Here is a 27,523-nt window from a genome sequence, read left to right as displayed (position 1 = left end):
TTCGCGAATGAAAGCATGCCAGTTTTGCATCGCATATGTGGCTATGATATATATATATATATATATTTTGAGGTACGACGTCGTTTTATTCGGCGTGCTCATATATATACACGGAAGCCCTCTTGGCGGCAACCAGCGTTAAAAACACAAATCGTCTCCAACGAACAAGTCGGTCAGAACCAAACCAACAACAGAAATGGGAGTCCACGGTCTCTGGGACTTACTCGCCCCCGTTGGCCGTCGCGTGTCCGTTGAAACTCTCTCCGGCAAAAAGCTTGCCATCGGTTAGCCTCAAAACCTAGCACTTATGCTCATAAACATTCTGGACATGCATATTAGTAATTACTAATAAATAATCATAATCAATTTAATTTAACTTAATATGGTTGGAATCGTGGTTAGATGCGAGCATATGGATGATCCAATTTATGAAGGCGATGAGAGACGAGAAGGGAGAGATGGTGCGGAACGCGCATTTGATAGGGTTTTTTCGTCGAATTTGTAAGTTATTGTATCTAAAGACAAAGCCAGTGTTTGTCTTCGACGGTGGCACTCCGGCACTCAAGCGCCGCACTGTCATTGCCCGCCGCAGGCAGCGCGAGAACGCCCAGGCTAAGATCCGCAAAACAGCTGAGAAACTGCTTATTAATCATGTAAACATCATTGTGCCTTGTAGTCGTTTATTGGTGGAAGTAGATAAACGCAATTGGTGAAATCAAATTTCATTTGCAGTACTTGATTTTAGTAGTATCGGGTAGAATTCAGTTTGATAACTCGATTATTGCCAACAGCTCAAGACAATGAGGTTGAAAGAACTCGCGCTGGATCTTGAGAACCAAAGGCAGATACAGAAGAGAGACCCTGAGGGAAAGAAGGTTTTGTCGGATATGGAAAATTGTTCGGAAAGAACTGATGGGGTGTCGGCAAGTGATGACAAGGAAAATCTAGATGAAATGTAAGCTGCTGCTTTCACTGTTGTAGTTGTGATTCTATTTTCAATTATGTGGTTTGACTTTTGATTGATGATTTAGTTTAGGTTGGCAGCATCTATTGCAGCGGAGGCTAATGAGAGTTCAAGTAAGAGTGCATCAAAATCTGCCACTGCGAATCTCCTTGAGGAGGATGGTGATGAAGATGAAGAGATAATGTTGGTACGTGGTTAGTTTAATCTAGCTATGACTGTTGGCATTTATGTGGATACTTCTTTTATAATTGTTTTATGGGACCTTGTTGTTGGAAATGTAGATTGAGTGAACTGACTATTAAGTTCATTGGATCATTCACCTCTGAAGAATTAGGGTCAATTTTGCCCTCATGGAATGACAATCTTTAAAATACCCCCAAACTATTGTAAACCTCAAATTACCCTCCATTTTTGTTAAGAAGACAAAAAAAATTTTCATCAATGTGCCCCCATTTTTGTTTAAAAGAATTTTTCTTTTATCTTTTAAACAAAAATGGGTGTAAGTTGAGGTTAACAATAATTTGGGAGTATTTTGAAGATTGTCATTTCACGAGGGGTAACCAGATATTTACCTTTTGAATTATGTAGATGCTTTATTTATCCATTTCTTTATTCTAATTACACCTTAAAGATGAAGTGCGAATTAGTCTAAAATATTTCAGATTGGCTTACTCCAGTATCTTATTTAAGAATAAAGATTCTTTCCATGTGCCTTGTGGTGTTATTAGGCTTATCTGTAAATCAGCACTTGTTTAGGATTTTCTAGACTTGTGGGTATGTGTTTCATGACCACTGTATCTTGGTTTGCAGCCAACAATGGGTGGAAATGTTGACCCAGCTGTTTTTGCTGCTTTGCCTCCATCAATGCAGCATCAGCTTCTTGTTCGGGTGAGTATGTATATGTAGTATGGTGCTTGACAGACCTGAATTTAGTCTTATCTTTTCTGCTCATCATTTCTCTACTAATGGTTAATAATTGCTTCAACTCAAAACTTTTTTATTGAGGAGCAGAACAATGACGCAAAGGGCAAGAACGTTTTATCGGATGATTTGGGCCAAGCCGATACGGTGGGCATTAGTCCAGAAAGTCATGATGGGGTATCAAAGAGTCGTGATCACAAAATGCTTGATGAGATGTAGGCTACATTAGCAGTAGAAGTTATAAGGATATTTGATATTTCTGGTTTCAGTAGCATTTTTGAATTGTTTTAATGAGTTAGTTTAGGTTGGCAGCATCTATTGCGGCAGAAGAAGATGGAAGTTTAAGTAACAATGCATCTGCATCAGCTGCTTCACTTCCTTTGGAGGAAGAGGATGGTGATGAAGATGAAGAGATGATACTGGTAGGTTTGCACTGACCGTGCATCTAGGATTTTGAATAGTAGTGTTGTAGACTTGACTGGTTTAATGAGTAGACTTGATTTTTTCACCCCCGCAAATGTTAAATTCGGGAAGGTTTAGAAATGAATTTATAATTTTGCCCAGCTGAAATTCATTGGGAAGTTAAGTATTTTTGGGATGCTTTTTTATTTGTTTCCTTTTCTTAGTTTTTTGAAGCACTATGTGGGAATTTAGTTGGTCTAAACTTTATCAGATCGCTTACTTGACTGTGTTATTTGACTCATAAAGCTCTCTCTCTAGGATGTAGATATCTGGTCGATTTCTTGGTCTTCCTATGGACTAAACTATAGTTTTATTGGATTTTGCAGCCTGCAATGACTGGTAATGTTGATCCAGCCGTTTTAGCTGCTCTGCCTCCATCAATGCAACTCGATCTGCTTGTTCAGGTGAGCATTGTATATATTTAATAATGGATTCTTATCAGTTAAGGTATACTTCTTTCACTGTATTATGGTTTTTTTTCTTATGGTTGTTGTCAATGCCCTTTTCTGCAGATGAGAGAGCAATTGATGGCAGAAAACAGACAAAAATATCAAAAAGTCAAGAAGGTCTGTTTTCAAGTGCTATTTCTGATTTGCATTGATGTTAAATATATCAGAAAAATTGCAAATGCATGATTGCTCCAATATCTGACTCTGTATTAGCAACAGTCATAGTGGGTTGTGCATTCTTGACTGATTAAAATATATCTGATATCTCTGTATTAGTGACAATTGTAGTTGATACTGATATAGTGCATTCTTGACTGATTAAAGTTGTAATTGATAACGATAAATGAGTGGAATCTCTAGGTCTATACTACTTTGTTGGGGCATGTGGGACTTTGCTATAAAATTCTTTTTCTGATGCACAAATGGCAGTCATGATAGTCCTTGTAATGGAATTTTCTAGGTGAAGATGGATTCTAGTATCGAAAAGGATGGACCAATCTACTTAAAACTTGAACATAGGTGAACATTAATACAACTGACCTATGTCATAATTTTGATCATAATTTTTTTGGTGAGTAGTTCTGATATGATTTTTGCTAGTGTCCACTAGTGTACTCTAATGCGGCGAAAGCATGATAGAAGTACAGATTTTGTATTACATCAGCATGCTATGGAAACATATTTGATACATTTGAATTGGGAAATCTATATCTGAAATCCAAACTATATGAATTATATGAACATAGATACAATCAACATGATCACAAACAGAAAAGGAATCAAGCAATATTACGACTGTTATGTCACCACTTGGCTAAAAACTTACAGTGATGGAAATGGCCCAAACTATAGTATCGAGTTTTCTAACAAGCCCCTTCATCTGCAAGACGGTATTTATTAACAGGCTTTTCAGGGGGCATTTGATCACTAAAAGAAGGCCAAAATAATAAAATTCAAATAATTAAGACCAATGCAATCATGTGGGGAATTTGATCACTAGACCTCTTGGTTAAGATTAGCTCTGATACCACTTAACCTAAAAGCTTAAGTTGTTAGGTAAGGGCGCTAGAAGTACTTCTCCCTTACTAAGAGCTATATTATACAAATAATTTGATAATTCTCTTTGATCCATGTGTAGTTCATCTCATTCTCTGTTTCATGTACATCTAGGCCCCCGAGAAATTCTCTGAGCTACAAATACAGGCTTATCTTAAAACTGTTGCTTTCCGGCGGGAGATAGATGAAGTGCAGAAAGCTGCTGCTGGGAGGGGGGTAGCTGGTGTTCAGACTTCAAGAATAGCATCTGAAGCCAACAGAGAATTTATCTTTTCATCATCATTTACTGGGGACAAACAGTAAGTATTGGTTTAATTTCTGTTTTGAAAATTGCGTAAGGCAAGTCCCATGCCTATTTTAGGTCCAAATCTAATGCACTTTTGTGTCTTTTTCAAAGATTTTCTGTTCTTTCCCCTTTTATATGAGTTAGTTTCATTTTGATGGATGACTTTCATTCCATACGTTTCAGAGTGCTTACATCTTCCAGAGTAGAGGGTAAAAAAGATGAGCAACAACAGATACCATCTGAACACCCTGTTTCAGATTCCGTGAATAATGGTGCATCTATTGATAAGTCCAATTTTTCATCTACTGATCAGTCCAATTCTGTCACAAAATTAGGCCCAGGGGAGTCTAGAAAGAGTTTTGCTGATGATGTTGAGACATACCTGGATGAGAGAGGGCGTGTGCGACTCAGTAAAGTGAGAGCTATGGGGATTCGTATGACCCGTGATTTGCAAAGGAATTTGGCAATGATGAAAGAGATTGAGCAAGACAGACCAAATGGAAACAATATTACAGGTGCAGGGTCTATGCTTACTTTGAACGAAACTGGCACGTCGAATGCTGTTCCTTCTGAGAAAAGCAAGTTTATAGGAACATCACTTGATGATACTAATGAATCTGTAAGCTCGATAGAGAGAAATAAGCAGTCTACGTTAAAAAGTGGAATTTCTTTAGAATTGTCATTTAAAGACAATAGCGAAAACAACTGTGATGACGATGATGATATATTTGCTCATTTAGCTGCAGGAAAACCTGTAATCTTTCCTAATTCTCCAAGGGCACATTCTTCTATTTCTGTTTCAGATAGTGATTGGGAGGAAGGAACTACTGAAAGAAAAGGTAGTAGCTTATCTGATGATGCCAATGCAGGAATTAATCCCCCTCTTAATCTTGAGGAGGGGGGTATCAGCGATGAGAGTGAAGTGGAATGGGAAGAAGGACCGTCTTGTGCTCCCAAAAGTTCCTTGTCATTTCCTGCTGAGTCAGAGAAAACAGTTTCTAATATTGAAGAGGAGGCTAACTTGCAGGAGGCAATCAGAAGAAGTCTCTTGGATGTATGCATTGAGAAACCTAATTATGCTTTATCTGAACATAACAAATGTGAAAATTTAGGAGAAAATGCTTGTGATGGTACTTGGTTATATGATAGAGAAAATAATATGGATGATCCAAATTTTTTGGGAGAAAGTGTCTCTCAGCAACATGAATCAATTTGTGAATATGTTGATGGTCTGGGAAAACTGGATACTGTTGGTGGAATAAATAACTCAGAAGTGATTGGTTCTTTAGGCAGAGAGTTGAAGTTGTATGAACCGCGTAATTCTGATGAAAAGGAGATGCTGATAAATAAACCATTTGAAAAGGACAATTCCTACTTTGAACAGTCAAGGCAAGGCGCAAATGATGGTGCAAATGATGGAAGGTCTTTGTGTAGCGATGCACCGTGTGAAGACTCAGGTACTACTATGGAACTGACAGAGGTCCAATTAGTTAAGGGGCGTTGCCTGAGTGCTTCTGCTAAGGGTGATGAGCATCTTACCCGTGATAAAATGTGTTCTGATGATAGGTCTCATAGTGTTGATGCTGTATTTGAGGACTCATCCATTGCCATTCTAGATGAAGATAAGAAAAATAATTGTGAAGCTGAAACATCTGTTCTCCCTGGTGATAAGAAAAATGAAATTGAAGTTGAGATGAAACATGATTTCACAGCTGAACCATCATGTCGTACAGTGGGGACAAGTGATACTTCTATCCCCTTGGTGAAAACATCTGGGAATGCATCGATTTACGACACTGATATTGAGCAAAAGTCCGCTGAAGAAAGAACTCCTGATACATATTTAAAAGATAGCAAACAAAATACGGGAATATTTGCAACTAAGGCAATTGAAAATGTCCATGCTGAAGCCACAGAGAAAATTTTGGAGGAGGAGATGCAGATTCTAGATCATGAATATATGTATCTTGGAGATGAGCAGAAAAAGCTTGAACGTAATGCGGAATCTGTGAGCAGTGAGATGTTTGCAGAGTGTCAGGTGTGCATTAAATTTCATGTTATGTTATGTTGTCTTCTATAGTTTAGGGTGCCATAATTAGCATATGTGAGTAGGTCTTTTGGGCTTTGTCCTAGATTTCACTCTATGATCCCTCTATGTTCTTCGCCCTTAATGTTGTTATTAAAAATTTGTATTGTGCATAATAAATTTACATAAAGCTCTGATGTTAATAGATTTGGGAGGTTGACTATGTTGCTTTATGTTATCAATAAATTAGCTTTTAGATGAAGAAATTTGCAAGTAACTATAGAATATTTCCTTTTTATAAACTGACCTGTTTTAGAATATATTTTATTGGTCACTTGTAATATGAATTTTGATTTTTTTTTTTTTGGTCCTGATGGATAAACAACTTGATTCTGATATAACAAAGGTCTGTAGCATAGATCTCGACTAATGATAGACATTGTGGTTTTGTTTTCCATAGGAACTGCTGCAAATGTTTGGCTTACCCTATATTATTGCACCTATGGAGGCAGAAGCTCAATGTGCTTATATGGAACTTGCAAACCTTGTTGATGGTGTTGTGACTGATGATTCTGATGTTTTCTTGTTTGGGGCGCGAAGTGTTTACAAGAATATATTCGATGACCGCAAATACGTGGAGACGTACTTCATGCAGGTATGGAATTGGCAAGCCGCTAAGTGGTTCTCCCTCTTTTCTGTTGCCGGAGAAGCTTTTTCATTTTTAGCTATGCATCAATGGTCTTCTTTTTTATGGTATTCTAATTTCTTTTCAATTATCTTTGTGATGCTCTATAAGAAATCTGTGTGTGTGTGTTGGTTTCATTTATTTTTATACTCTGGATGATTCATTGGGATTCTTTTTAGTACATTAGATGTTGGGCGTTTTACACCATTTCTACTCTTGTGAACTTTTATTTATCAGGATTGGATCTCCTTGTTTGTGGAAATTCTATTTTTGAGAAAACTTGCCTCACTGTGAGTATAAAAACTGTAGTGATTTGACCTGCTTATCACCCCCAAACACTGCTCTGGATCTTGAACAGATCAATACAAGATGCTCAACTTGATGATTGAAACCTGAAATGACCAAATCATAAAGCAAGAACAATTAACTAGATCCAAGAAACAAGTTTGATGAACATAAACCAAAAAACGAATTAATCACAGCCAAAGAGAGATTTACGTGGTTCAACTGTACCATGAATGACACAACCTACGTCCACGGGAGAAGCTTTCTGGTGAGATTTTATTGACAAACAATGGAGAATCTTTGCAAAACTTTTACAACAGTTTACAGAGAACAAGCTAGAACACACTCTCTCTTCTATCCTTCTCAATTTGTTTCTCAGTGATGATCCCAATCTGTTTTGTTAGCCAGCTTTATAACTGCATCTGTAACAAACTAGCACACCCAGCTTGTACAGCTTGAGGACATGTGGATAATGGCTTTACCGAACTTGACTCACTTTGTCACGTCCATCAGTTAAGTAGATGAAAACAGCTGCAAGCAGAGGTCATTTTGATCTTTATAATTCATAAGTGATGCATGCTTATCTCATGACCTTTTCAATGTAATATCAAGCTCAAAATGCTGTTGTTTCATACTGCTGAGTTTGATTCACTACCAAGCTACCTGAGTTTGTTCCTTGTTCTCATCTTTCATTGTGTTTTGCTAGTCACTTTTAAATTTATTTGATGGTTTTTGTTAATTTACACATGTACTCAAGACAAACATTGATTTTCTAATACCTTGGGTTATTCTTATCCTACCATTTTCAGTTTTTCTTTTTTGCTAACTCATACTGTGGCGTATTACTGTGTGCTAATTAGTTGCTTATATTTATGCTTATACATTATAAATATTAATATCATATTTTTTGGTCAGGACATCGAAAAGGACCTTGGTCTGACCAGGGAAAAGCTAATTCGCATGGCGTTGCTTCTGGGGAGTGATTATACTGAAGGGATTAGGTAATTAACTGTGACAATTTTAGCGTTCATATTTTGAACTTATGTTATTGCACTGCAGTCTTGTGCAATTTGGATTTTATAGAAGTTTTTTATATTTCTTTTCCTGTTTAAATTTGTTTTGTACTATCCTTTAAAATTAAAAAGAAAAAATCATTTTGTATCACAGACCAGGAAACAATATTCTACCAGTTCTCCATTTACAGTAGCGGTAGTTAAAATGTTAATCTTGCATGGTAGGTAGTTCAACTGACTTTGCTTATTAGTTTTTTGGATTTCAACGGGAGTATTTTGATGCAGTGGGATTGGTATTGTCAATGCCATTGAGGTAGTAAATGCATTCCCGGAGGAAGATGGCCTTTCTAAATTCCGGGAGTGGATTGAGTCACCAGATCCAACCATCCTAGGGAAGTTTGATGTACAAACAGGAGCAAGTTCAAGGAAAAGACGTTCAAGTGATGGTGACAAAGATGTTAATTACGCAAAACACTCTGTGGAAGGTGTCTCTGAATTTGATGAAAGCATTTCCCAATTTGATGAGGACAAGCAATCAGCTGAGTACAGCCAAAATATGAAGAAGATTTTCATGGATAAGCATGTACTAAATAAATTAATTCCTTACTCTTTTCTTCAACATTTTTTATTTGTATTGTGGCATTGATCATTTTGCATTGCTAAGCTACCATTTTACCTAAACACTTCAGCTCATAGGTAAGGCCCTCTTGCACCCTCTTACGTGCAACACACATGGATCCAACACAACACTATTACAAACATAGCACCAGACCAATTGATTAAATATAATTGATTTAAATATGAGATCATTTTGTCAAACTGGCTTTGAACCATGTTCAGTAATCACTTGACCTAATGATTTAAACTTATAGTTGAGGGCCTAGCAGTAATTCTGAACTTCTAGCATGCACTTTCTATATGTTTCTGAGCATTTATATATTCTAATTCATAGAGAAATGTGAGCAAGAACTGGCACATACCTTCCTCTTTTCCAAGTGAAGCAGTTATTTCAGCATATTTCTGTCCACAAGTGGATAAGTCTACTGAATCTTTCTCGTGGGGAAAGCCAGACCTCTTTGTTCTTCGCAAGTAAGTTCTCTTATATTTAGCTTTTGATTTTCGTGAAACTTGGCTGGGTTCATCAGTTTCCTATGCCTTTTCAGATGGGTTAAAGATGTTTCTTTCCAGTAAACCATCGACTGAAGATCTCGATAGTTAATTTTGATACATCTGCCATATAATGTGTGTGAACTTATAGTGATACTTGTTAATTTTTAGATTTATTTAGTTCTTGGTGTCTTATTATCTACTTATTTGATCTTATGATGTGGACTATAAAGGTCTGGTCTGATTCACAATTTGTGAAAGTATCTTGATCTTCCTTTTCTTTGTCATTTCCCCTTTATATAGCACTGCACCTGTTATACACTTTTATGAATTCTGTGCTAATTATTTTATAATTTTTATTTTTCATGCAAGAATATGATTTAGCATAATATACATCATGAAAGGTTTGCAGGTCTCGTGAATTGACTTACCGACACGTATGGTTTATGTATTTGACCAAGTGATTTGTCTTTACTTTTCAATATGCACCAACATAATCTGTTCTGCTTGCACTGTCATGATAACTTGAAATCACTGTGGGCATTGTTTATCTGCATATCTTATTATTTGAAAAAAAAAGCTTTCTTTTTCTTATGTGCACTGGTTTTGTACAGATTTTGCTGGGAAAAATTTGGGTGGGGTGGTGACAAGTCGAATGAGTTGCTCGTACCTGTTTTGAAGGAATATGAGAAACGTGAGGTTAGAACTTATGCACCACTCTCTTTCTCATTTACATGCACACTTGCACATGAACCATATGCAAATGCCCACCTGCAAGCTAAATGAAGACTTCTTTCAGGGGGAAAAAATGAAAAACATATTGAAGACTTAAAAGTTTTGGCTGAGCAATCTTTCTCTGTTGGCCATCACCACCCTTTTTTTTTTTTTTTTTTTTTTAAAACCCCCAAAAACCTATTGTTGTAAGTACAATTGCTGACAACATTTTATTATGTGAAAGACTCAACTGCGACTCGAAGCTTTCTACACTTTCAATGAAAGATTTGCAAAAATTCGTAGCAAGCGGATTAAGAAGGCTGTTAAAGGAATAACTGGAAACCAATCTCTACTGCTGATGGATGATGCTGGGCAAGAAGTTTCCAAAAGTAGAAATAAGAGGAAGAATAATGGTCTTGAAAATGGCAGTAATCGATCACAAAAAGCTCCAAAGAAAGGGGAGGAAAGTGTGTCTGGAGCTCAGAACAATATGGAAAAATCATCTCAGAGTCAATCTAGGAAAAGGAAGGTACTTGAGAAGTTTGTTTTGGCTGAGATGGAGAATCCAGAAAGACTTACACCGGCCGGTGGCGGACGAAATGCCAATAATGTATTTCGTGGAAATAGAAGAGGTAAAGGTCAGAGAGTTGGACGAGGAAGGGGAAGAGGAAGGCTTTGTGCTGAACAATCTGAAACCAGCTCCAGTGATGATATTGGTAGTGATGATACCCAAGAATATTATTCTGAGAAATTTGAAGGGCAGCAAGAAGTGCGAAGGGTAAGCTTAACTATTCTGTTCCTGCCATTATATTTTAGTAGAATTATGAGGAACATAAGCAATGGATCACTTGATTTATTAGCTTTCCAACATGGTTTACCTCAACTTTTGAATAGAATGTAGTGGGTTTGGTTATCAATGGTTTGCCCTGTTCTTGGTATGATCGTTAATTCTTATGAGTTAGTGTGGTTCCTGAATTTTCTTGCTTTGCCTGTGAATGAGGAGTTTAGTCAAACATGAAACATGACATCCTAAGAGAAATTGATATTAAATCCTTGTAAATTATTACTAGGATATGGACTGCCCCTCTTCTTCATTTGGGAGTTGAATACAAAATTTTGCTCTAATTTTAGGAACTTAGCTGCCTAACAGAGTGTATGATAAATGTTAATTAACAAAAATATCATTCTTATGAAATTCTACAGGGGCATTATGCTATTTAGAAAGTGGTATGATTTGGCCAGTAGATTGCTTCTGAATTGACTGACAGCACAGTTTGTGCCTGAGCTTTCCCACTGGGACATGTTGAGTTGTTGGCCTGACCTTTGCAAATATGTTTCTGTTGTGCCTTCCATAGATTGAACATGCTGGTCTGCATCATGCATGTATACCTGAGAGAGGTTTTTGCTTCGAAAGATCTTATTCATAATGTATTGTTTTTCTATGTGTATTTCCCAGTCAACACGTTCCAGGAAGCCTGTGGATTACAATGTCGATGACCCAGAAATTGCTGATGTTGGCAAGATTTTGAGTAATAAAGAATCTTCTAACGAAGAGGAAGCAAAGCAAGATTCGGTTCATGGTGTAACTGGCGAAGCTTCTGCTGACTATAGCAGAAAGAAACAGCACAGGGCAGATGACCCTTCAATTGATAAAGACTATATTGAAAGAGGAGGTGGATTCTGCATTGATGATCAGGAAATTGGTCAGCCGAGTGTGAGCCCGTGTGATGATCCTTTTCTCGAGGCAGAAATCACCAAAGATTACATGAAAATGGGAGGTGGGTTTTGTCACGATGAAAGTGAGACACGCGAGGACCAAGTTGCTGCTAAGGACCCAGTTGTCACTGGGGAGAGTCCATCTACTTGCTTTGATTCTTCAGATGGAGTTCACTGTGATGTTGGATTAGGTGATTCGACTACCAGTTCGAACTCTAAAGAAGCAACAAATGGACTTGAAAATGTGGGGAGGACGGACACATTTGATACAGAGCCGAATCCGGTCGTTCAAAATGCAACCAGTACTGATAGTGCTAGGAACGATGCTGGTAGAGCCTCCCGAGGATCTCTTACTGCTATGACTTTCTTGAGGAGAAAACGTCGAAGGAGTTGAACTATACAATGTTTTGCATATTTTTCGAAATAATGTAAATGATCGTGTCTTGATTGTCCCAATTTTGTACGTCTTGAAATTCCAGGAACATGTTATAAGCATGATCAGATATAAATTTTGTACAGCGCCGATAAATTTTATTTGCAAATTGAGGATAGTATATTTTGTTACTCGTAGATGGTGACTATAGAAGAATACTGATTATCTTTTGATTGAGAGTTTGTCAACATGATTTGTCATATCTGATGTGACCTTACCCGGCACTCGCATCGCACATTAATACGAGTTGACATAGACAGAGGCGTTGAATTATCGCTCTCCTGAAAGAACAATTTATGAAACATTTTCGTCTGGGACCATTAATTATTGTTTAAGAATGCTTTCTACTCAAGGTCCACGAATTAAGCACTTAGTATTAAATTATTTGCGTGGCCACAGAGATATTTGTGCTGTCATCTTTTAGAAGAGTTGCAAGTGGATTGGTGGAAAATGGCGTTGGCTTCCTGGTTGCAGAATGCAATACCCTTTGTGGCAATGGTAACGGTGGAGTGCACGGATGTTGGCCTATCAGTAATAAGCAAAGCAGCCTTGACAAAAGGGATGAACAAGTTTGTTTCAGTAGTCTACTATAATGCCCTTGGTACTCTCATACTTCTCCCTTACTTCCTGTTCCGCAGGTATTTAAACTTGTTCTATTTTCTGCTTCTTTCAAGCTTACCAAAATTGAATGGTTTTGAGTGAAGGTTATACACAGATTTGATTGATAAACCTTTCGTGTCTTTGGCAGGAACAAGGGTGCTTCTCTCACTTGGTCGCTCATTTGGAGATTTTTCCTCCTTGGCCTGATAGGGTAACGTAGTTATTATCTGGCATTTAGAAATTCAGATCTGCAGGATTTTATAACTGAGGACAAACCTTTTGTTGCAGGAGCTCGGGGCAGATAATATACTTTACTGGTCTTAAATTCAGTTCCCCAACTCTTTCATCAGCTATGGCGAATCTTATTCCTATCTACACTTTCTTGCTTGCAGTCATATTCAGGTTGAATAAAACGCTGAAAGCTTGTTTAGATATTGATGATTGAGAATCATTTGATTATGCTTAGTCAACTCATCTGTTATTCAAACAGTTGTTCAATGATTTCAGTCTTGTTTGAAGATTTTTTGCTTCACTTAAAACTTTTTAAATTCTAGGATTGAGAAGCTCGATTTAAGGAGATCAAGCAGTCAAGCCAAAACCTTGGGTGCTACTGTAGCAGTAACAGGGGCATTTATGATAACTCTATATAGGGGTCCACTGCTCTTGATGGCTTCATCCACTTCTGACTCTCCTGATCATCCTAAGCTGCTTTTTTCACAGCAATCAGAATGGCTCATAGGAGGTCTTCTCCTTGTTCTCGTATGCATTTCGTCTGCAATATGGAATGTTGCTCAGGTAAATGGCATTCAGTTTACAAACTCACATTCGAGCACAATCAATGCCTGTATAACCTCTAGTATCATTGTTGGTTATTATATTTGGATGGACTCGATGCAAATAACTTTTACCAGCACTTGTTGAAGAATATTCAACCATTGAAAGCATCTCATTTAAACCACAATTGTGACTAATCACATGAAAAGAATATGCTTGCAAATGAATTTTCACATTAATAACAACCGTGTATCTTTGGTGTGGTTTTCTATTTGCAGGCAGCCACAATTAGGGGGTATCCAGAAGAAATGACTGTAGTCTTCTTCTATACATTCTTTATAACAATCCAAGCTCTCTGTTTCTCTGTCATAGTGGAAAATGATATAGATGCATGGAAATTGACAACTGGTGTTGAAATAATGGCCATAGTTTGCACGGTGAGATCACATCAGAAGTCCAAATGATTGTGTGTCGGTACAGTTCTCTATGGCATGATCTGACTAATGTTAATATGTGGCTTGCATTCTGTTCTAACTATTAGGAGTGATAGTTACTGATTTGGGGTAATTTTAGGCAATATTCGGGAGTGTGTTCCGCATAGGGATTCATACTTGGTGCTTGCGGAAGAAGGGACCCGTGTATGTAGCTATGTTCAAGCCATTGGGGATGGCCGTTGCAGTAGTCCTGACAGTAATTTTCCTTGGTTATAATCTCTATCTTGGCAGGTATGTAACACTGTCGCAACTTAGTTGCCTTATTTTTCGTTCTCTTACGACAGACAAATGAAGAAAGACTTGAGTAATGGTGCTTTAATTGAATGTTTAATTATCGCAGTGTAATAGGATCAATTGTAATTGCACTTGGATTTTATACTGTGATGTGGGGACAAATGAAAGAGGAGGACTTGGTTCGAAATAATGAAGATTGTAGCTTGATATCAGCCGGTCAAAGGACTCCTTTACTGCAACGAAGATGCACTGAAGACGCATAAAAAAGCTTTCAATACCGTGCTAAAACCAAATATAAAACATCAACTTGAAGGCAGTGTCTTTTCTTGCAGTAGCAGTTAAAGCACTCTCTCTTGGCTGGTAACCATATTCCCCTCTTAGCCTATTTCTAATGTTTCCATCAATTTAGCAAATAGCCAACTACAAAGACGACTGGAGATGGTGGTGTATTGTCATGCCACAGCCCAACATAGATAACATAGGTGAGCTTAGAAGAGATATATTTTTACTTCAAAAAATGACTTCATTGTTATTAAACATTATATTTAATCACTAATTTGTGGGTGGAACTGCTGTCCTTCTAAATTTCAAAGAAATTTGTGAACTTTAATTGTATAATGTGTTTGTAAGCAATTTGTGAAGACAAAAAAAATTCCAAGCTTTATTGTGAAGATATTGAACTGAATTGTGATGGTAAATATATTAATTGTATTATATCTCATTAAAAAATAAAAAGAAAAGAAAAAAAATTATATTTAATGCCAGATAACCCATGCCCTCAAATGGGTAGACCGCTTCCCATTCAATGTGAAACTTGGACCACGCATCAGTGGATCATTAAATTTCTGATAGAATATCACCTGATTGATTTTCTTTTTCTTTTTCTTTTTGAAATAATATCAGCTGATTGTTAATATATGTATTAAAAAAAATTACCGTATTGATTATTTGACTTGCCAATTGTATTTTACTAAATCCCATTTTTGTTTTTTTCTTTATTTTTAGAGGGAATCCCATTTTTGTCAAATTTAAATGGGATTATACGGTTCATCGACTTTCAGTAGACCTTGGACTTGACGATCAACGAATTATATCGAGTCGCAGAAGTATGATTATATGAACGAAAATTGAACTCTATAACGGGGAAAAAATAAATAAATAAAACTTGGGAGTTTCAGAGAGCTTTCAATTCAACAATCCATGATGGCCTTCGTAATTTCAGCGATTTGATTTGTAAATTCTGTAATCTCACAAAATTCTCTCATCTTTTATGCAATTTTCTTTTCTTTTCCGTTTAGTGTCATCCGCCACTGACTCAAACAAAACAGCGTACTGCGACCACCTTCATTTATCCGGCATCGTCGTCGTCACCAGACGCCACGGATCTTACAACCCTTCAAAACCCGGCGCGTCATTTTCAGCAACGCGCCTACACGCTCCGGCTCATTGCCGAAAGATGATGAAGCTGGATTCATCGACAGATACAGCCCCATTTGTCGCGATGGCATTAGTCGAGATCGGCGAAGTGGGCATGATCACTCTGGGCAAAGCAGCCATGTCCAGCGGAATGAGCAACTTCGTTTATGTCGTTTACTATAATGCCCTCGGCACCTTCATCCTCCTGCATTACTTCATTTATAACACCTACAGGTAACAACTGAGCTCCCTTTAATCCTTTAAATCTTTTGGTTTTTAATTACTTTGCTTCTCATTTTCGTTTTCCTAATCTTGATGTGTTCAGAAGCAAGGGCCCTGTATTGACTTTCTCGCTTCTTTGTAAATTCTTCATGCTTGGTGTACTCGGGTAACAAATTTTAGTCAAATTGTGAAATGGGATTGTTCTTTTTTCTGTGAAATGTTGTTATAGTAATGGGAAAGAAAAAAATTGTGTTGCAGGATATGTTTGGTGCAAATATTTGCAATTACAGGTATCAAATACAGCTCTCCGACTCTTGCTTCTGCCATGGGCAACTTGATACCGGGTATTACATTTCTGCTCGCCGTTTTCTTCAGGTGGGCAGGGCAATAGTTTATAATATAGGTGCTTTTCGGTTGTGTAAATAACATAATATTCATTGTTCATTCTAGCCGTGCCATGTGGATTTGATAAAATTATTGAGGTTTCTAAACTCAGAAATAACTATTATTCACGTTGTTTTGGAGTGAGGAATATAAATTTTTTTTGGTCCTCTGCTGTTTACTTGGATCCTGGTCTAATATTTATGCATCTTTTAATGTATGCTAAAATGAAGGATGGAAAAGGTAGCCATAAGAAGCAGAAGCAGTCAGGCTAAAATTCTAGGTACCGTTGTATCAATAGCAGGAGCATTTATAGTCAGTCTCTACAAGGGCCCACCACTGCTGGGGTTCTCTTCACCTTCTAACTCGAATATTCAGCTTCCTGTCTCAGAATACTCAAACTGGGCTCTTGGAGGCCTTCTTCTTACAGTCACTTGTTTCTCATCTGCAACGTGGAAGATTTTCCAGGTACAATCATATTTCTTAGCATTATTGTGGCCAATGCAAATAATTTAACAATTTTACTTAGAATGCACCTACCATAAGCAGGCTGGAGCTAGCTGGGGTAACTGCCCTTATAGACACCTATGCTGCTTTTTGCTTTTTGTTTCTGCTGTTGAAGTTACAGCCAATTTATGTTCAGCATTTAGTTTATTTGCTTGGGCTAGCCTTAGTTATGATTTGCATATCAATCCCTTGGTTGGAGGATGAATCTCGCTACATACTAAAAGGATGTTAATCACCGCATTGGAACTACCTCCCACGAACTACATACTAAAAGGAGGTTGCGGGATGGGAACTTCTCTTAATCAACTCATCACCTAATCCTGAACACTAAACTGAAGACTACACCAAACTCTTAAAAGCTAAAGCATGAAATTTACAGTATGTTGTGGGGTTTGTTAATTTATGTTTATATGTGTGTGGTGGTTACGATAGTTTGTTAAGTTTTATTTATTTTGATAGTGTTAAAGTATACTGTGCACTTACAGTAATTTCAAGGAGAGAATAACATAATCTTTTCTCAGAAAAAGATTCTAATATAGTTAATCAAACAAATATTTGAATACACTCGTTTACTTCATATCCTGTCTAACATTTAATTAAATTTATAATGGGATACATGAGAAAATTATTAGAAACATTGCATAAGAAAGATGTGAATATTGTGATTTTGATTAAATTATGAGAGCAGCAACGTGCTTGAATTGATTGATTGAGTTTTTCCCCCGGTATCAAATATAGTGTTAGTGATAGGGACAAAAAATGGGTAATGTCTCCCTGTTATCTTACTTGCCTGTAATATCAGCTGATTCCACTATTTATTATTGTGGCTAAATAATGTCAGTTATGTACATATTTATGTCTTCCTTTTTGGTAAAACGCTGACCTTCACAAAAGGACTTGAACTCTATGTGATATTTACTACAAACATGAAGGTGCTGCATTTTATGAGTCCGTATATTGTGGTTTTGGTAATGAGACTAGCATGTATCTTTTAACATGAAGGCACATAGAAGACTACAACATTTATGGAATGGAAGTATTATGAATTAATCCTTGCATTTTCTAAATTTATTACTTTCAATAAAATCATGGAAAAGGAAAATCTATTACTTTATGTATGCCTCTAAAGACTATTTCTGATTCCTTCACTGACTATAAGTTATGAACATACATGGGATAGTTGTATATGTCATCGGTCAGGATTGCAGTATGCTTGAACTTTCTTAAGATATTATCAGAAGCATGAAAATGTTGGAAGTTTATATTTCTGTGATCAATGTATTCATAAGGTGCTAATAGAAATTACATGGAAAGTTGAAGCTAAATATGTATCAGATGCTTACAATCATTGGACACTGAGCAAGAATCTTCCCTGGAGAAAACTAACCTGATTTCGATTCTAGGCAGCAGTGCTAAAGGAGTACCCAGACAAAATAAATCTAGTCTTTTTCTCCTGCTTCTTTGGGACTATCCAATGTGCAGTTGTATCTATAATAGTAGAAAGAAATCCAAGTGCTTGGAAACTCCAACCTGGCATTCAAAGGACTGCTGTCATATATGCGGTATGGACTCACCCCCAGTCAGTTATTCCAAGTTTGACACTCCTTTTTGTTCATCACATTTCATATGACAGTCAGTTTGCACTTCTGCACTGCACAAATCTTTTATGATTATGCTTGTGAAATTTCTTAAAAAGTTTCAGTTTTCAATCTTTTCTGTTGACACACTGCTTTGGCTTCAATTCAGGCAATTGTGGGGACTGTGATCCGGAGCAGCATTATTGCTTGGTGTCTGCAAAAGAAGGGGCCTGTATTTGTAGCTCTCTTTAAGCCCTTGGGAACTGCCATCGCAGTGTTCATGGCTGTTATGTTCCTTGGCGAAACACCTCATCTTGGCAGGTAAATGGCATTCTAAATTTTTTTGCATGCATATTCCATGGGAATTGGTCTCAAACAATGCTGAAGGCAACCAATACTTATTATATGTATCACTCTCGCACAATTTTTGTGCAGCATGGACTTATTCTTGGACTGAATCTATCCCAACCCTCAGCACTAGGCACAGCTGCTCCATAAAAAGTCATGCTCGATACATTTATCCTCAAAGAATGTCATTTTCCAACAACTTCCCCACGACGCCCAACCCAAGTCATTGTTTTCTACACACTATGACCCCTCAGAAACCAAACTCTATCTTTGTCTCTGCATATACACTCATCAATCTGAATTAATGATGTTTGGTTGGTGTGTTTCATGTTGTTCCATCACTATATATCTTATGATCTTAAACTATGTGAACAGAACCATAATCATACATAATCTTTGTGCAGTTTGATTGGAGCTGTGGTAATTGCTTTTGGATTTTATGCTGTAATATGGGCGCAAGGCAAAGAAAGTAACATGACTACCGGCAATGTTGGCAGCTTGGAATCACCGAACCAAAAGATTCCACCCTTGAAAAATACATGATAGAACATACAGAGGAAGATAAGTCTGACGACGGCAAATTGGTTGGAATTATTTTGATCCTGATGATAAGAACATACATATACACATATGAAGATATGTAGCAGTTTCCACTAACTTATGATGGTAGTTGAGGAAGATTTCTTGTGGACAGTTGCCTTTAATGCACGAAATCATTGAGAGAAGTTTCTGGTCGCTTGCGCTGACAACCATATACATTATTAACCAAAATGTTGAATTCGCAAAATATAAACTTCTGCTCATGTTAATTAATTTACCAAGAAGACTTGGTAGTTTATGAGAAGTCCTTGCTCATGAAAAGCAGTGACAATATTGTGCATTTGAAAGCTGAAGCTCAGACACACAGTTCATGCTTATGCAGAAAGTTATGCTCTTTTTAGGTCTTGTTTGGGATTGAAATTAAGTAACTGTATTTTAAAAATTACAACATTAAAGTGTTTAATAATTGTTGTAACTTGAAAATTAAAATTATATGATTTTCACTTAAACGATGAAAAATTTATTATATTTTAATGATTTTATCAAAATTATTATTTAAAAATTTTATTTATTATATGATATTAATTTTTATTTTATAATTATAATTATTTTTAAAATAATTATAATTTAAAAATTACAATATTGAAATCCCAAACAAGATTTTAGTAGTTAAGTTGACGAGCAAACGGGAGGGAATTGAGTTTCTAAAAAGTGCATTTGTACTTTTTCATTATTGCTCTCCATTAAGAGGCATAATTTTTTACATTTTATGGGAATTGAGTTTCTGAAAAGACCATTTGTACTTTTTCATTATTGCTCTCCATTATGAGGCATAATTTTTGACATTTTACGAAACTTTTAAGGATGGTTGACAAATTTAGATTTCAAAAGGATTCAGGCATTTTTCTTTAATTGGCCTCTCAAGTTCGAATTGTAAAAGAGATAGGAACTGCAAAAAAATCCTTTTTAAAAGTTAAAAAAAAATAAGAACATAAGAGAATAACAACTTATCATAATTAGGTAGATATTACTATTATCAATATCATAATCAAGCTGGTCTGGAAAGTGAGAGCTCCATCAAAAGTATTAACACTGTTTATAATGTGGGAATTATTAAAGCTTTCTTTAGTAATTTTTGGACAATATTCGTAGTTTGTATTAACAGAATGGGTTTAACAATTTCTACTATTTAATTTAGCTAAGATACTAATAAAATGTCACATATATCCAGATATTTAAAAAATAAAAATAAATATGTCATTCATGTGTTATTGGTATTAAATTATCACTTAATTCTTAAATAATCAAATTTCAAAACCATCTTTCGGAAAATTAACACAAGTTTAAAATTTCAAATGGCCAAATTTTCAAAAATCACTCAAATAGAGGTTTACCAAACATACTTCAAATATTGATAGCGAAGTCATTGGAAAGAGCATAAATTCAACAAAGTATTAAAGTCGGGTCACTTATTATCGTCCACATCAGCATGTTGATCAAATATTCTTTCTTTTCTATCTTCTTTTTCTTTTTTCGGTCAACAAAGCCGTACATACAAATAATAGATGAAAAATATTTAATGTTCATCGGTTCAAGGAGAAGAGAGCTGATATGTATACTAGCATTCTTTTTTTTTTCCCCTCCCTTTTAGAGGTTAAAAATTAAAGAACTTTCAAGTGCAGGTTAAAGAAGAGAAAGATGGAAATAAGAAGGAATTATTTGAAGGAAGCTTTGCTCTTCGCAGCCATGGTTTTTGTGGAGTTCAAAAACGTAGGTTTGACAACTTAATTTAAAACAACAACTTCGAGAGCAGGGCTGAGCTACCATGTCTTTCTCCTCTACACTTATGCCGTCGCTACTCTTGAACTACTCCCTTTGGCCTTTATCTTTCTTAGGTCTCTAGCTAGCTAGCTCTCTTAATCCTCTAGTCATATATGCATGAAGCAATAATTAACATCATCTCAATCCATTTGTGTTACTAACATTATATTTGTGATACACACACACACACACAGAGCACAGCAGCGCTTCCATCAGTCAAGTTCCCTCTGTTTTCAAGGATCTGCCTCCTTGGCCTTATTGGGTATATGATGAAAAACTAGTAGTGTTTCTTCTTAGATTTGAAATATGACGAGTTAAAAAATAATAATAATAATTTTTGTCTCAGTTGCTTGGCTACAAAGGCATAGCATACAGTTCTCCAACTCTTGCTTCAGCAATCAGCAATCACACCCCGGCTTTTACCTTCATTTTAGCCATCGTTTTCAGGTTCTTTGTTCTTATCAATTTCAGTTTCAATGCAGCAGTCCTGGTGTAGATGTCTAGAATCCATGGGCAAAAAGAAGAAAGAATGGTACGAAATGCAAAAAAAGAAACAAACACAGGATGAGGAGAGGTATCCCAGGAACACCTTCTAGCCGTATATGTTGAGAAGCCGATAGGAGGCTTTCCTCAGTCAGCCTAACGTTCTCCAATCTGTCCACACTTAACACATCATTTTCCCTTTGTAAAGCCCCCTCAACTCTATAAGCGAAATATCCCTCACAAGTAACTCCGACCACAACACTTAAAGGCCGGGCTAGAGGGATGTGCGGAGTGCCAAATCAATATGAAGAGCTATCCCATCTGTCTTAGGGCGCTTTGGGGTTTCATTCTTGTATCTGGAGGTCAACCAAAGAAGGAATGTAGTACCTAACCCTGATATACTCTAGGTCTCGCAGAGTAGCTCTCCGAGCGAGATTGGTTAAACCTAGAAAAGGAAAGTGAGGGAGCGATTTTTGGACGTGCGAACCAATGTGGTCAGCCTAGAGAAGGGTAAGCAAGGTACCCCTTTTTCTTACTCAACCATTTGTGAAGGTGAGCTAAGTATCACAATGTGTCATTCACAATTCTTCTACGAGTTTCTTTTGCCTTCAAATACTTTCGCCATAAAGAAATTATGGGGATTTTTTTGGGGATAAATAAAATATTGAAAATGAAGCGCCATGTGTCGATGCAAAGGTTATGTAACTATAAGTTATCTTTGGGGGTACCTGACCAACACCATAAATTTGGTATCCGAGATATTCGACCTACACCATAAATTCAGTATCCAAGATACCCGACATACACCAGGTACAGTTGGCGATTAAGAGGGTACGAGGGGTAACACAGGTCAGATGCGAAACGGTCAAAGAAAAATCTCCAAAAAGTCAGTCATCAAAAATATCTCCATCGTCTAAAAGATAATATTCGATTGTGTAGAATCAAATATTAAAATATATTGTTGAAAGGGTGGGGATAGCCAAGTGTCACCTCTGCCAAAAAGTGAAGGACAACATAGCAAGGACAGTGACCTGCAGTAGCCCTGCTAGATAACCTTTGCTGAGGTATCCTGTACCACTCTCCAACATACACCACGTGTCCAACAAGATAAACTATGTCATAAACACTTTTTTGCTTTTTAAGCATGCTCCTAACGGCCTAAAAATCATGAAAAAAAGGTAAAAGAACAGAAAAAAATTCGGAAAAAGACAACCAATAACCATTAGAAATGTGTCATGTGACAGTCAAGGTACTCCATAAATAAAGACATTCAGGTTCTATTTTCATCATTCAACACCACACACACACTCTTCAATAAAAAGGTTGAGGTCTTCTTCAACCTTAGGCCACTATTTTATAGGGCTTGCAAGCTCTCGTCACTGTAAAAAGTTTGAGTAGCTGACTTGAGCATCGGAGTGTGGACGCCGGCCACCTCAACTCCACCTCTAACCTCTTTTTCATTGTTTTGCAGGTTAAAAACTTATCTCCAAGAACCTCTTTTCCAAATTTCGACCTCTCACTATCATCACCGTCCTCCCACTCTCATTCACCTCCTTTAAATCATAAAATATCACACACAATGATCAAGTGTGGTAACCTAATTTCCCCAAGAAAAATAAATTTATTGTTTTAGATAGGTTTTCCTCTTTTCTTTTGCACCCATCATCTATCTAAAACAAGATAAAATATATTATATTACAATTGATGTTTTTCTTATTATTTACTATAAAAAAATAGGAGATCTCTTATTAAAAATTTACTCTATATCTATATACATATAGTCGTGGAAGTCAAATTATTGAATTGGTATAGATAAATTTACTTAAATAATTAAATTTCAGTCACAATAAGATCAAGTAACGATAGAAAATAAATCTTTTAAAATAATATAAAAATTATTTATTAACTTCCTCTAACGGCAAATTTTTTCGCACTGAAATAAAGATCTTTAAGAAAAACATTTGTAACGAGTGAGGGCTATTATTGCTCATATCATAGGATGTCCATCAATATCATTACTTTCCATTGACAAATGTGACCGCCTTCATTTCTTTTTCTTCCACTACCCTTAAAAATGGACCATTTTTACCATCTCTTACGAAACTTTTTTTATTTTTTGAGTTGATCAGTATATTTCAAGTTGTTGAGTGGTTCGGCCTATAATTTTTAGGTATTATACTCAAAATATTAATGTATTAGGTAAAACGACCTATCGTACTTATAAATTCAAATGATTTTCATTTATTAGCTAATGTGAGGTATAACTCAGGATGAAACCACTTTTGGAGCCCAATTCTTTCATCCAATACACTTAAGTTGTTCTACCACCATAATTTGACTATAAGAATTTAAGTTTGATACCACTTGTTGGGAGGAGGTTCGGCCTAAAATTTCAAAATATTCAGTTCAAAAAACTAATTTATTGGATGGAATGACCTATCATACTTATATAATAATTCTCCTTTCCTAACAAATATAGAACATAACTCAGCACAAGTTTTCAGCCTAATTTTCTCTAAAATAACAACTTTCTTAATTTCAAAAATAGTAAAAATTATCAACAAAAATATGCAGCAGAACTGTTGTATATAGCTCCTATGGCTGGGTAGATGGGCCGACTACAAATCTGCCACAAACTACACACTAATGCTACTGTGACAAAAGTAGTTTGTGGTTGGGACTTTGGAGTAACGCTACTTTTGACAAAAGTTATTTGCATATATATGTGTATATACGGTGCTTATCTAGTGAGAGAGAGAAAATTAACGTTAAACTTTTAAATTATTCAATTTGAGGAAAAAACTACTCTGTTTGACCGGCCATTTTTGCCCAAATTGGGAGGGTGAAAGAGAAATTTTTTCCATTTTTTTTTCTAATGATAAGAGTAAAAAATTTCGATTTGAGCACAAAATTAGATAAATGTCACTTTGTAGACAAAGATGCTAATTAGAAAAATGCTTATTTATAATTTGATATTTTAATCTGTGATACACAAGAAGGAGACAGATTCATTCATTTTTAATATATATATTTCAATTGGGAATCCCGGATTGGAACACCATCCGGAAAGGGTACTGGAACAATTGGATTTTGATCCAAAGAATCCAACGGCCCCTAAATCTTTATTTATTTATTTATTTTATTGTTGGCTACACATGGTGCGGTTCCACCATATGCAGTCAATGGTGGCCTTTGGATTTCAATCCAAAGGCACCAACACCCTTCCCGAGTGCTGTATGTTTGAAATTATTGATGATGGAGAAGAGACTAGAGAGAGCTAGCTGATTGGGGGTTGGGGAGGGGGGGGGGGGGGGGGGGGGGGTTGGGTGGGGGTGGAGGGGGAACTAAAATCAAGAACAAGAATGGATAGGAGGAAATTTTTAAAGGAAGCTTTGTTGTTAGCAGCCTTGGTTGCCTTGGAATTTTCATAATTTTTTTTTTGGGAAATACTATGTATATAGGCGGGAAACCAGCGACGTATATTCTGATGGTCAACCCGAATGATGACTAGATCAGTTTGCACTGCTGGTATAACAAGCCACGTACAAGTTTTCCCTAGACAGAACCTAACGTCCGTAGGATGGAGAGAATGGATGAAGAAAAATAAATTAAAAGAATTAAATAATTTTGATACAAATATTATAGTAATTAGTTTTATTGATTTAATGAAAAAATTAGTATTAGGAGTAGTTGAAAAAGACGATGTAATTAAGCAGATTAAAGCTATTAGAAATTTAGAACAATTATTCAAGGCAGCATCTTCAAAAGGGTTGAGCCACTATGTCTTTGTTGGCTACTCCTACCCTCTTGCAACCCTTGCTCTCCTTCCTTTGATCTTTATCTTTCCCAGGTACCCTATATCTCTCTTTATTAATCTTTCTCTTCTATTAATCAAATTTGTTCATCATCTTGAGAATTTCCATTGATTTATTTAACATATGCAGCACAACAACAGTGGTTCCACCATTCAAGCTCTCTCTCCTCTTAAGAATCTTCCTCCTTTCCTCCATTGGGTATTTTTACTTCACATATAGCACCAATTATCGTTTGATTATTCTTCTTGATCATATTTTGGGTAGTAGTATAACAAATGATAGATGAACACAATGCGCATGATGGGGATAAAATAATGTATAATCGTATTAAAGTGAGCAAATCTCTATTTGAGATTTAGATTGGATAGTTGTACCTTAAAAATTAGCACTAAAGTATTTTATAAACATTTGTTGTTGTAACTTAAAAACTAAATTGATTTGATTTCACGAAGAAAATCTATTATATATTAAAAATTATATTTATTATATATTATTAAGTTTGATTTCATAGGTACATACTATTTTTTTTTTACAATAACTATAATTTAAAAATTATAGTACCCCACAAAGAACTCTGATTAGATTTATAATTTTTCGTCACCATCTTATTTTTTTTATTTTTATCCAAATATATATGTGTGCTGATAATTGGGAAATTAAACAGGGTTTTGTCTCAGACAGTTGGGTATATAGGAATAGCATACAGCTCTCCAACACTTTCTGCAGCAATCACCAATACCATTCCTGCTTTTACCTTCACACTTGCCATTCTTTTCAGGTTCTTAATTTGTTTATTAATTGATGTAGTTGTTTGAAAATGATGAGCTGGATTGAAATTATTATTATTATTATAATAACGATACCTTGACAAGCAAAATGGATAAAGCAGCTAGCACAAACTGTCCACCGAGTGAAGAATTTTTAAATCATATTCATGTATTACTTTCATTAATTAATTGATGCAGTCGTTTGTGAGGTGCATTTTAAATCATATTCATAATTTGTTTATCAACAATTGGCCAATATTAGAAATTTCACTAATTTATTTGTTTTCTAATTGACATGACTCCAAAAAATTTGGGTCTGAATATTTAGTTGAATATTTACTAAGCACTAAATCATTGGTCAGAAGTTTTTTTTTTTAATTTATTTTTCATTTCTTTTACCTAACTAACAAAAACTGATTCAGGATGGAAAAATTAACTTTAAGGAGTAGAATCACTCAGGCTAAAATCATTGGAGCAATAGTATCAATATCAGGTGCATTATTGGTGGTCCTTTCCAAGGGACCAGCAATGTTTTTGACGTCACCTTCAACTCATTCAAAGCCGCTATTTCAGTGGCCTCTGTGCTCATCACTATCAAATTGGGTCACTGGCGGCCTTTTGCTGATAGCTCAGTGCTTGCTTAATTCAATCTGGTACATTCTCCAGGTATAACATTAAACTCTGCCACAAAAACTTTTCTAGAAGCTCGTAAATTTCAGAGGATCTGATGTTGAAATTCAATGACAATAATTTAACAGGCACATATTATCAAGATATATCCTGCGGAGCTTGTAGTGGTCTCCCTCTACCTCCCGTGCGCATCCATAATATAAGTGCCTGCGTGTTTGATGGCAGAACAAGATCTAAGTGCATGGAGACTGAAAACTGATGTAGCATTGGTTTCGGTTGTACTCTCGGTAAGAATGAAATAGATTAGAATTAGTTGTAAAGAAGGCAAATGATAAGAGAAAATATGTCTGTGATGCAAGAGATTGTTCTCTTAATTGATTTATTTTCAGGGATTTTTCGGATCATCCTTTAGTACTCTTGTTCATACTTGGGGCTTACACTTGAAGGGTCCTGTGTACATAGCAATTTTCAAGCCATTATCAATTGCCATTGCAGCCATTATGGGTGTCGTGTTCTTGGGTGATACTCTCCATCTAGGGAGGTAATTAACTAATAAATTAATAATCGGCTTCCTTTTCATTATTTGTGCTGTTCTTAATTAATTTTAGTAAGTATCATCATTGATCTGTTTTTCATATTCCTAATAATTTTGCAGTGTTATTGGTGCAATAATAATATGCATAGGATTCTATGCTGTGTTATGGGGGAAAGCCAATGGAGAAGGGACAACTTATTCATCTGATAGTAAGACTCCTTTGTTGCAAAGTCTTAAAGTTGAAGATACAGAGACTAATTAG

At 36.1% G+C, this 27,523-nt stretch overlaps 3 protein-coding genes and 1 pseudogene across 12 annotated transcripts; all 4 read left to right on the top strand.

Moving 5' to 3' along the window:
- The first annotated feature begins 105 nt into the window (after positions 1 to 105).
- On the top strand, positions 106 to 12,140 carry LOC18050576 (DNA repair protein UVH3). Of its 5 annotated transcripts, none has more exons than XM_024190459.1 (19): positions 106 to 284; positions 403 to 653; positions 792 to 955; positions 1,037 to 1,151; positions 1,775 to 1,852; positions 1,976 to 2,100; positions 2,190 to 2,307; positions 2,674 to 2,751; positions 2,860 to 2,913; positions 3,967 to 4,151; positions 4,322 to 4,347; positions 4,474 to 6,176; positions 6,625 to 6,819; positions 8,050 to 8,135; positions 8,433 to 8,730; positions 9,100 to 9,236; positions 9,869 to 9,953; positions 10,213 to 10,746; positions 11,425 to 12,140. In XM_024190459.1, exons 1-19 carry the CDS (start codon positions 197 to 199, stop codon positions 12,076 to 12,078), a joined length of 4,974 nt encoding a protein of 1,657 aa, XP_024046227.1. In that variant the 5' UTR covers positions 106 to 196; the 3' UTR covers positions 12,079 to 12,140. The 5 variants fall into 5 exon arrangements, with proteins under 5 accessions (XP_024046227.1, XP_024046228.1, XP_006446452.1 ...); XM_024190460.1 differs by having other exon boundaries at positions 4,322 to 4,653; positions 4,942 to 6,176; XM_006446389.2 differs by having other exon boundaries at positions 4,322 to 6,176.
- A 201-nt stretch (positions 12,141 to 12,341) lies between these two features.
- LOC18050575 (WAT1-related protein At3g28050) lies at positions 12,342 to 14,393 on the top strand. The gene is made up of 6 exons (XM_006446388.2): positions 12,342 to 12,755; positions 12,866 to 12,928; positions 13,006 to 13,119; positions 13,272 to 13,512; positions 13,770 to 13,928; positions 14,065 to 14,393. The coding sequence occupies exons 1-6, from the start codon at positions 12,568 to 12,570 to the stop codon at positions 14,275 to 14,277; spliced, it is 978 nt and encodes a 325-aa protein (XP_006446451.2). The 5' UTR covers positions 12,342 to 12,567; the 3' UTR covers positions 14,278 to 14,393.
- Positions 14,394 to 14,490: 97 nt separating this feature from the next.
- LOC18050574 (WAT1-related protein At4g15540) lies at positions 14,491 to 19,559 on the top strand. Of its 6 annotated transcripts, none has more exons than XM_006446387.2 (8): positions 14,491 to 14,701; positions 15,518 to 15,869; positions 15,961 to 16,023; positions 16,116 to 16,232; positions 16,472 to 16,706; positions 18,149 to 18,307; positions 18,492 to 18,643; positions 19,075 to 19,559. In XM_006446387.2, the coding sequence occupies exons 1-8, from the start codon at positions 14,674 to 14,676 to the stop codon at positions 19,211 to 19,213; spliced, it is 1,245 nt and encodes a 414-aa protein (XP_006446450.2). In that variant the 5' UTR covers positions 14,491 to 14,673; the 3' UTR covers positions 19,214 to 19,559. The 6 variants fall into 6 exon arrangements, 5 of the variants coding, with proteins under 5 accessions (XP_006446450.2, XP_024046231.1, XP_024046232.1 ...); XM_024190463.1 differs by having other exon boundaries at positions 15,225 to 15,869; XR_002907089.1 differs by lacking the exon at positions 14,491 to 14,701 and adding an exon at positions 18,758 to 18,988 and having other exon boundaries at positions 15,019 to 15,869; positions 19,075 to 19,162.
- Positions 19,560 to 20,908: 1,349 nt separating this feature from the next.
- On the top strand, positions 20,909 to 27,523 carry LOC112100859 (annotated as a pseudogene).

The sequence above is a fragment of the Citrus clementina genome, unplaced genomic scaffold (genome assembly GCF_000493195.1).
Source record: "Citrus clementina cultivar Clemenules unplaced genomic scaffold, Citrus_clementina_v1.0 scaffold_2, whole genome shotgun sequence".
Lineage (NCBI taxonomy): Eukaryota > Viridiplantae > Streptophyta > Magnoliopsida > Sapindales > Rutaceae > Citrus > Citrus x clementina.
The sequence above is the reverse complement of the archived record's forward strand: the minus strand, read 5'-3'. Positions and strand labels throughout refer to the sequence as shown.